At 33.8% G+C, this 10,872-nt stretch overlaps 1 protein-coding gene across 1 annotated transcript; it reads left to right on the forward strand.

The window, feature by feature from the left end:
* The first annotated feature begins 728 nt into the window (after positions 1-728).
* On the forward strand, positions 729-4,238 carry LOC117913396 (receptor-like protein kinase HSL1). Its single transcript, XM_034828369.1, is given in 3 exon segments — positions 729-2,787; positions 2,790-3,707; positions 3,806-4,238. Coding segments are annotated over 3 exon segments (3,306 nt in total). The 3' UTR covers positions 4,135-4,238.
* Positions 4,239-10,872: the final 6,634 nt, after the last annotated feature.

A 10,872-nucleotide genomic window follows, 5' to 3' on the forward strand; every position in this document is an offset into this window, starting at 1 on the left:
TTAAAATTAAAACCTTGGCTGAATATTGAAAAATAAAATTTAAAAATCAATTTTATTTGCATAATATTATGACTTATTTCATTTTGATCATATTTTCATTTCTGTTTTTGCACGAGAAATACAATATAGCTGTGAGCCTGTGAGGACTGAGGACTGAGGACTGATCACTGAAGTGGCCATCCCAGACCTTCAATACTTTTATTGGTTATTTTATTTTATTCAAAATTTTTTATCATAGTCCCTGTGATGCTTTTATTAGCCTCTTTGTGTACCTCCCCACTCCGCCCGTCAAACAAGGGGTTGTGTTCATACTCAGAAAGCAGCTTTTTGACCGAGAAAACTTGCTGCAATGCTGCATAGGTATTTCTCAGAAGTGATATTTTTTTAAGTACAGAGGTGAAACCTTTTTATATTAAATTAAAGTCATATAATAAATTTGTGGCTTATATTCCTCGTTATTTTCTTCTTCTTTTTTTTTTTCTTTTTTTTTTTTTGTTAAATAAAGCCGCGGGATGAAATAAAAAACAGTTCGGATGTTCGGAGCAAAAAACAGTTTTCTGTTTTTTGTTTTTTCTCAGACTGACACAGTACATGGATCTTCTTTTACATAACGGTGCTGTGTGGAAATGAATGCGGCCAACTTCTCCGTTGTAAATTGGACGGTGGATTGCCCATCTTTTCCCGGCAGTCGTCTTTAATTCTCTCCACCACCCAACGGAAACGGCTAAATGATTAAACTACACGTTTTTATTCTTATAATTCCACCTCCCCTTCTATGCTTCCTGCTCATCACTTTACCCTTGCACGTAATTTCACAAAATGTGGATGCTGAACGATCGATTCTATTGCACCTTAAACAACAATTGGGCAATCCACCCTCCATCCAGTCGTGGGACTCATCATACTCACCTTGTGGTTGGCCGGAAATTACATGCAACCATAATACTGTCACCAAAATTTCACTCAACGGCATGAGCATCACTCACAAAATTCCGGCCAGAATTTGTGACCTCAAGAACCTTACCGTACTTGACGTCTCCAACAATTACATTCCCGGCGAGTTCCCGGATATTCTCAATTGTTCTAAGCTCGAATACCTGCTCTTGTTGCAAAACTACTTCGTGGGTCCAATTCCAGCTGATATTGATCGGCTTTCACGTCTCCGGTATCTAGACCTTACCGCAAACAACTTCTCTGGAGATATTCCCCCAGCAACTGGGCGGCTACGAGAGCTGTTCTACTTGTTTCTGGTTCAAAATGAGTTCAACGGCACCTGGACAACGGAGATTGGTAATTTGGCGAACCTTGAACACTTGGCCATGGCCTATAATGACAAATTCCTGCCTTCAGCCCTTCCAAAGGAGTTTGGCGCATTGAAGAAGCTGAAGTTTCTGTGGATGACGGAGGCAAATTTGATCGGCGAAATACCGGAGAGCTTCAACAATCTATCGAGTCTGGAACTCTTGGACCTCTCAGTCAACAACTTGGAAGGTACTATCCCGGGAGGCATGCTTACGTTGAAGAATTTGAACTATTTGTATTTATTCAATAATAGATTGTCCGGCCACTTTCCTTCATCCATAGAAGCTCTCAACTTGAAAGAAATTGATCTTTCCGACAACTATTTGACGGGGCCCATACCGGCGGGTTTCGGGAAGCTACAAAATTTGACAGGTTTGAATCTTTTCTGGAATCAATTGTCAGGAGAGATTCCAGCAAATATAAGCCTCATTCCTACACTGGAAACCTTCAAAGTTTTTAGCAATCAATTGAGTGGAGTTTTGCCTCCAGCATTTGGCCTTCATTCGGAGCTCAAACTCTTTGAGGTTTCCGAGAATAAACTAAGCGGGGAATTACCTCAACATTTATGCGATAGGGGGGCTTTGCTTGGAGTGGTCGCTTCCAACAACAATCTCAGAGGGGAAGTGCCCAACTCCCTCGGGAATTGCACAAGTTTGCTCACAATTCAGCTTTCCAACAATCGCTTTTCAGGCGAGATTCCTTCCGGCATCTGGACATCCCCGGACATGGTATCAGTGATGTTAGCTGGAAATTCATTCTCGGGGACACTTCCAAGTAGATTGGCAAGAAATTTGTCCAGAGTGGATATCAGTAACAACAAGTTTTCTGGTCCAATTCCTGCTGAAATCTCTTCTTGGATGAACATAGCTGTGCTCATTGCCACCAATAACAATTTTTCTGGTCCAATTCCTGCCGGGACATCTTCTTTGGTGAATCTAGTTGGGTTATATTTGAGCAACAACAGGTTTTATGGTCCAATTCCTGCCGGGATATTTTCTTTGGTGAATCTAACTAATTTAGATGTGAGCAATAACAGGTTTTATGGTCCAATTCCTGCCGGGATATTTTCTTTGGTGAATCTAACTAATTTAGATGTGAGCAATAACAGGTTTTCTGGTCCAATTCCTGCCGGGATATCTTCTTTGGTGAATCTATTTGAGTTAGATGTGAGCAATAACATGTTGTCTGGTTCAATACCTGCTGGAATATCATCTTTGTTGCTTCTATCGGTGTTCAAGGCAAGCAATAATCTATTTTCAGGAGAAATTCCAGTGGAATTGACTGGTCTTCCATCCATATATATTCTGTGGCTTGATGGGAATCAATTGTCAGGCCAACTTCCTCATGATATAGTCTCCTGGAAGTCACTATTTGCTTTGGATTTGTCAACAAAACATCTCTCTGGCCCAATTCCAAAGGCCATTGGATCTTTACATAGCCTCGTGTTTCTTGACCTATCTGAAAACCAATTCTCAGGTGAAATCCCCATGAATTCAGTCATTTCGTGCCTAACACCTTTAACCTTTCATCCAACAATCTATCTGGGGAAATCCCACCCGCCTTTGAAAAGTGGGAATATGAAAACAGTTTTTTGAACAATTCCAATCTGTGTGCCAATATTGAAATTCTGAAGAGTTGCTACTCTAAAGCCAGTAACTCTAAATTGTCAACCAATTACCTAGTCATGATTATATCTTTCACCCTAACTGCTTCCCTGGTTATTGTATTTCTTATCTTTTCCATGGTTCAAAAGTATCAAAGGTGGGACCAAGGGAGCAATGTTGAAACATGGAAGACGACATCCTTCCAAAAGTTTGATTTCACTGAATCCAACATATTGTCGAGTTTGGCACAAAATAGTTTAATTGGAAGTGGGGGGTCAGGGAAGGTATATCGTACCATCATTAACCATTCTGGTGAAGTGGTCGCTGTTAAATGGATTTCGAATAATAGGCAACTAGGCCAGAACCTCGAGAAGCAATTCGTAGCAGAAGTCCAAATATTAGGTATGATACGCCATGCCAATATAGTGAAGTTGCTATGCTGCATTTCGAGTGAAAGCTCAAAGATTCTTGTTTATGAGTACATGGAGAACCAAAGCTTAGATAGATGGCTTCATGGTAAGAAGAGGGCAGTGTCCTCAGTGGATTCAGCAAGTGATATTATCTTGGACTGGCCGATGAGGTTGCAAATTGCCATTGGAGCTGCTCGAGGCCTATGCTATATGCACCATGATTTCTCTCCCCCAATCATTCATCGAGATGTGAAGTCCAGCAACATCTTATTGGATTCTGAATTTAATACAAAAATTGCAGATTTTGGATTGGCCAAAATGTTAGCAAAGCAAGCAGAAGACCCTGAAACAATGTCTGTGGTTGTAGGCACTTTCGGATATATTGCCCCAGGTAAAGATATTCCAGAGTCTCAAAATGTTCTTTATGTTTTCTCATTCCGATGATTTTAAAAACTTATCAAACAGTTGTTTTTCTTTCGGTTATTACAGAGTATGCTTATACAAGAAAGGCGAATAAGAAGATCGACGTCTACAGTTTTGGAGTTGTGCTTCTAGAGTTGGCCACTGGAAGAGAAGCCAATAGGGGGAACGAGCATATGAACCTTGCTCAATGGGCATGGCAGCACTTTGGAGAGGGAAAATCCATTGTGGAAGCACTGGATGAGGAGATCATGGAAGAATGCTTCATGGAAGAAATGATCACTGTGTTCAAACTAGGCCTCATGTGTACTAGCAAAGCACCTTCTGACAGGCCTTCCATGAGGGAGGTATTGCTAATTCTTGATCGACGTGGTCCTCAGCAAGGTCATGCTACATAAAAAACGAACCCATCACTTTTCATGAAGTTAAATGTAGTTATTTAGAAGGTGTGCGTTGCAGAACTGAAGATACCAAGTAATCAACTCTACCTCTCTTGATATTGTCTAGCTAACTATTTGGATAAGTTGATTTTAAAAATAATTTTTTATTTTGATTTTGTAAAAAACAGAAATTATAAATTTAATTTATATAATGTAAAGTAAATTTAATTCACGTCTTGTTGAAAATAAAAACAAAATTTTAATTACAAATAAATTGGACATAAATAGTTTTTAATAAAATATGAATATTAATAATAAAAATAAAATCATAAATTATATTTTTTATCAATATTATAAAAATATAGATATTAACATTAATTGATTTATTTTGTAAATAATAAAGAATAATTATTCAAAATTAATAATTATGAATATTATTTCATTTTAAATGAATATAAAAACAAATAAAAGTTAATTTTTTTAAGGTATAAATGAGTCGATTTTTTCATAATATGCATATGTTTATTACTCAATTATGAAGATGACATTTTGAATTATTTAATTTAATTTATAATCAATTAATCAGTTTTTTAATTTCACATTATTCTTAAAAAAAATACAAGATTTATTAAAGAACTTAAAGTATTAATTATGTCTATTATTTTTTATAGGGAAGAACAGTTATTTATTTCACTTTATTTTTTAAAATTGTTTCTAAAGAACAATAATAAATAATGGTATAATTTTTTAAAAAAAAATTTGTTTTTAAGTTACACATCCATAAGTTTTTATTATTTAGTAAAAAAAAAAAAAATACTCTCAAAGATTTTTTAAAAATGAAAATAAAAAATTATTTCAAACTATATACAATGCGAGATTTTTTTTTAAATAATTTTTTTTTTAACTATATATATAGACATTATCGAAGAATTCTAGATGGAAGTATTCTCCTAAGGTGACAGAGGTGGTGAGCTTCTGTACCAAGAAGTCATCAACCTGTACAATCTCTTGTTTTCTTTTTCGGATATCGATGAATGTTTTGCTTACGTTGTTCCTTCCTAGGAAGATTTAGGTATGGATCGATGAGATTCTTATTTCTTGTGAGGTCTTTTCGTGTCACCAATGTCCAACTCTCTTCACTATACAACATTGATTCATTATCAGAGCAGAAGTGAAGAAGAGTGTTTTGGCATGACACTCATGTTTGCTTTGGTTTTAGTGACTTGCATTGGATAGTACTAGCTCATGCCCCCAGTGTCTTAGGTGGAACATGTAACGAAACATGATCGAAAGACCCAAATGTAACTATAACATGATTTGACTCTGCTACTTCATCCAAATCCAGATGAATTCTTCCTTGCTTTGCAAGTTTCATTATGAGATTTTTGAAAATGAAACATTCCTCTATCGGTTGACTAACAATTTGATGGTAATGACAGTAGTTCGGATCATTAACATGACTCATTTCTTCTGAACGCTTGCACTCAAGTAGCTCAATAACCTTTTTATGGAATAGGTCTTCCAACATGTTAGACACATCAGAGTCAGGAAAATGATATTTCTTATCCTTTAATTCCTTCAAAGTGAATCGACGCCTCTCATTTTCCTGGATTGGTCCAGTCTCTCTTACTTCTTTTTTTTTTTTTATCTCGTGCTAAGATTTTGATGGGCATTGTATTTACTATCATTGACTCATGGATGGGTTTTATTGAGCTTCAATCACTTGTTTTCTCATCATGTCTCTCTTTTTATCGGTCTGCAATTAATAAGGTCTTTTTTAGCACCATGGTTGGCTATGTTGAGCTCCATGTCATGTGCTCAAGTAGTTAACTCTTCAAAAGTGTGAGGTCATATCCCTTGGAGGATGTACAAAACACCCCAATACAATCCTTGTATGCACATTTCTATGGCTAATACCTCAAATAATCTATCTTTGTAGTCAAGGCTTAAGGAACGCCAACGATTGATGTAGTTACGATCGACTCATCTTTCCATTGCTTAGTATTAGTAAGCTCCATCATGCTTACAATTTGTTGGGTGCTATAGAAACAGTTGAGGAATTAGCGTTCCATTTGGTCCCAACTATCGATACACTTAGGTGTAAGGTCTATGTACTAATGAAAGCATTCCGTCAGAGGGAACGAATGAATTATTTAACTAACAAGTCACTATATGCACTTGCATTGTTAGAAGTTTTAACAAAATGACATGTTGTTTTGGATTTCTCTTCCCATAAAATGATTGAAACTTTGGAGGTTGATAACCTACAGGCATACGTAGGCTATCAATCCTCTTAGTGTAAGGTTTAGAGTACATAAGCGTACTCTGTGAGGGTCCCCCATACCGCACTCTAATGGTGTTAGTTATTATATCCTGAAGTTACTGGACAGATAATGACGCCATCGAGGCAAATTCCACCGTTTTTCTTTCAACTTGCACTGTCCTAGATGCATGTGGTGCATCATCTAGAAGAGATGCAACATTCAAAAGGTGGTTAAGTCATTGAATTGACTCACCTGTATTTTGTATTTGTGCCTCAACCTTGTTTATGAGAGAGGCTATCTGCATATCATTCTCCTCGACTATCCTGGTGAATTTGGTAATGGTGTGAGTCATCTCTACCAATTGTTCCTCTACAGATGTAGTACCAATTGTCATTACTGGCATAGTCATTGAGATGGGAGAAATAAAAGACTCGAAATGATTGGAGTAGTTTTCCTCATTTGACATTCCAATTGGTGATTCGGAGTGTGAGCTGGTGCTAGAGTTAATATTAGTAATAAAGCAAGGAGACTCATCCCTAAAGTCTTTTAGTGCTAAAGAGAGTTTTCTCCTACTATGAGGACTGTGGCTCTTTGCCCCCGAGGAAGCCAAAGTGATGAATGGTTGGTGTTCATCATGTGTCCTTATCGGTTTTAATAGACAAGTAGACCTGTTTATTTTGTTGAAAGTGAAGATGTTGATTTTGATTTGCTACGAGTCATGGGACCCATAGCAGTGTTGTGTGTTGATTGTGCAATGACGATCTTGTCATTGTCCTTGTCCTTGTTGACATGCACAACTTGAGTTCTTTTGGATATCATCGACGTAGTAGAGATCAATCTTCTAACAAAAGAGATCAGAGGCAGAAAGATCCCATCAAACGTGCCAAAAATTTGTACACACAAATTTCATAAAGGTCCTACAAAATTAGCAAAACAATAGGAAAATAATGTGAACAAAATATTTATCAAAATTAAAAATATTGTGGTACAATATCAAAAATAATATTCTTTACAAAACAATATTTTTTTCTCTGATTTTTTTTGCCTTGATCACAATTTGAAAGACGACAATGTCGTTTTCTTAATTTTGAAGATTAATTGAGGGTCACAAGTGGCTTATTCCTAAATGAACTCGTTGAATGACGAAGAACTCATGTAGCAATTCTATCATTTACTAAACTTGTAGGGAGATTCGATGATTTTTTTTTTTTTTTTTTTTTTTGTAAAGCTTTTTTTCCCATACAAAGTTACCTCTAGATTTTCTTCTTTAGGATTTTCTTTTCTGGATTTTTCTAATTTTTGAGTTTCTCCCACTTCTTGAAAGAATTCACCTTTATTTATAGGTGAAGGTATGAAATTTGAATTTTGAATTCCCAAATTTTAGTTGTTTAATTCAAGGAATTTAGTTCCTTAATTTTAGCAACTTTTCTTCTTGAGAAGGTTTCACCATGATGATGGTAATAATAATAATAATAATATTTTTCTTATTATTATTATTATTATTATTATATTTTTTATAATTGGAGATTAGTTCGATTTTTTTAGGAAACTTATCCATAATAGGATATTTATTTATTTATTTTGAATATCAAATTAGTGGTAATTTAATCCTCTAAAATTTTTATGTCTACATCCTTATCTACAAGTGTAGAGACAAATAGGTTGTAAGTAAATAAACTATGAATACTTCATTTGAGCTGAAAATAATAAATTAAGCAAATAAGCATGTAGTAAGATTAGAACTCACGACACTCCTACTAAATAAAGCTCTAATAATATGTTGGATAATTAATTTTTTTAAAAGCTTAAACTTAAGATTTGCATCCTGGTGGATGTGCATCATGTTTTCTAATAATATATCACATACTTCTCTAGATTTTATGTTAGACCTGTGATTACTTCTCTAAATCAAATTTTCAACATATTGTATATATGCATTTGTTAGGATGAATCAATTATCAATCAATGCAGAAATACAAGTACTCCTCATAGAGCCTCTCAGCTTATTTCCACTACAACAACTTAATTAGTTGAACTTAAAAGAATTCCAAAGTGCTTTCACAAAATGTTTTGAACTTCAAACCTGCACAAAGATGGAAACCATATCATTGAAATAATGAAAACAGATCAATTGAAATCAAACTGTTATTGCCTTATTTAAAAATTTAAAGAAAAAAAAATCATGGGCTTTATGCAAAACTTAACAGTAGGGTGCCCAAAGCTCCTTATTCGGAATACTAACAGGTGTCATGTATCAGTTCAACTCGGCACCTTCTTCCATAAATAAATGATATTTGTTTTGGAAGAGAACTTGAGTTTTGAACAAATATAATATATTTGAAAAAAAAATCCATAAAATGGATCTTCAATCAAAATAATTCTCAAAATAGTGTATTTGTACTTGGGCATCCAAATAGTTTGAGAATATTTTTTATGCGATAAAACCCTAATTGATAACTATGATTTTAATTTTTTTTTTAATATAAAACCGGTGTTGGTAACTATAGTTTTAACCATTTTAAAAGAAAATTCAAAATCATAATTAACAACTATAGTTTATAAGGTGGATATGTTAGCTCTTTCCCTATAATGTATGGTCATATATAATTATATTTGTGTAAATATTATTTAAAAGTATCAATTGATATGTAGATGAATCAATTGATTGGGCATCCAAGAGTCTTATGTATGAAAAACTCAAATGATAAATATGGAGTTAGAAAATTTAATTTATATGAATGTGGTGTTACCACTTTTATAACCCTATTATTATGAAATTTATTTTGTACATTATGTTTATGAGTAATAGAAGAAAATAGAAAAGTATAACCTATGCAATTATATAGATGTATTCAAATTCATAACCCACCATTACCCATTAATTTGTACATAATAGGTGTAAATAAAGAGTATAACTCTCATATAATCTTTTATGGGAAAACTAAGAAATGTACAACTTTTTATAAGTTAAGGTCCAAAGTCACACTCTCATTCTTATGTCATTTTGTTATTTTAATTTTTAACAATATATACCACACAAGTGATCCATCTACTATATGAGAGTAGTGAGTTGAAAACTTTGACAATACAATTCACAAAATGACTCAATTTTACTTCAAAAGTGATATTTGTATCATGGATCAAAGTAAAAATATGATCATTATTTTAGTACTTATATTTATTTTGTTTTATGCATCCAAAATTGTTTTTTTTTTAAATAATTATTTCCGCATAAAGTTTATAAAAGTTTGGTTAACAGGATACCCATGTGAATGAGATGCACTAAAATTATTCTAAGATGGAATCTATCTTGTGGAATTTTTTTTAAAAATAAATTATTTTTGTTCAAAACTCAAAAAAAATAACTTGTTGAAAACTAAATTCAACTATACACTTTCGTATTTTTCTTTTTATAAGATCAAATCCACGTTATCACTTTTCCACTAGAATTCTCATGATTAATTGTAGAATTCTTGAGATGAAATGAAAGAGTGATATGAAATGCTTGTTGAAACTTCAGTTTTCAATCTTGATCAATGTTGTCCCTTCCCTTAGCTGTGCATTCATTATTCCAATGCCAGTTTTTCTCCACAAACTTAGTCCACAGACAAGATTAGGTTCCGTGTGGAATCAATGTCGGATCCTGTTGTGAGACTTGACCATCAATATCCTTCTCTCCATTTGTGGGGTACTGCCCACTTGATCACTACTTTGGAAATTTGACTAACACACCTAAATTCTCAAAGACCCAAAACTGCAGATTTCTGCTTCTACCCATCCATCTTTCTTTAAGTTCAATAGATATCCCTTTGGTCTTTATTTTTCATTTGTTTCACTTTCTCCCAAGAATACTTGTCTTTATTGATAAATTAGTTTAATCACATATCATCAAAGAAAAAGAATATCACATTTTATATTAAAAAAAAATAAAGAGTATTGAATATATATATTAAACAAGATATCATCCTCAAAAAGTTGGAAATATAATCTATGTAAAAGAAACAAAATAAGGGAGAGTCTTAAACAAATTGTTTCCAAAAGAGACCATATGACCAATGTTTTAGGGGTGAATCCTTTATGTATATAAATAAGAAAGACAATGTTTTACTTTTTATGAATAAATTAAGATTATGTTTAATAATGGTTTTAAAAAGTGTTTTTAATAATTTTAATACATGAAATTTTTTATTTTTTAAATATTAAAAAAATTAAAAATACTTCTTAAAATCACTGTAAAATTGACTGACTTCCAAAAGTTGCTTCATATTTCTCCTCTTTCATGTGCACCTTTTCAAAGTATTCAGTGGAGATTGGCCCATCAATCACTTTTTCCATAATGCATAGCTTGATTATGTCACCATCCATTTTCCAAGTCGTCGAGACCCTAAGGATGACTTCCAAAAGTTGCTTCATATTTCTCCTCGTTCATGTGCACCTTTTCAAAGTATTCAGTGGAGATTGGCCCATCAATCACTTTTTCCATAATGCATAG

Source organism: Vitis riparia, chromosome 4 (assembly GCF_004353265.1).
Source record: "Vitis riparia cultivar Riparia Gloire de Montpellier isolate 1030 chromosome 4, EGFV_Vit.rip_1.0, whole genome shotgun sequence".
In the NCBI taxonomy this organism is placed as follows: domain Eukaryota; kingdom Viridiplantae; phylum Streptophyta; class Magnoliopsida; order Vitales; family Vitaceae; genus Vitis; species Vitis riparia.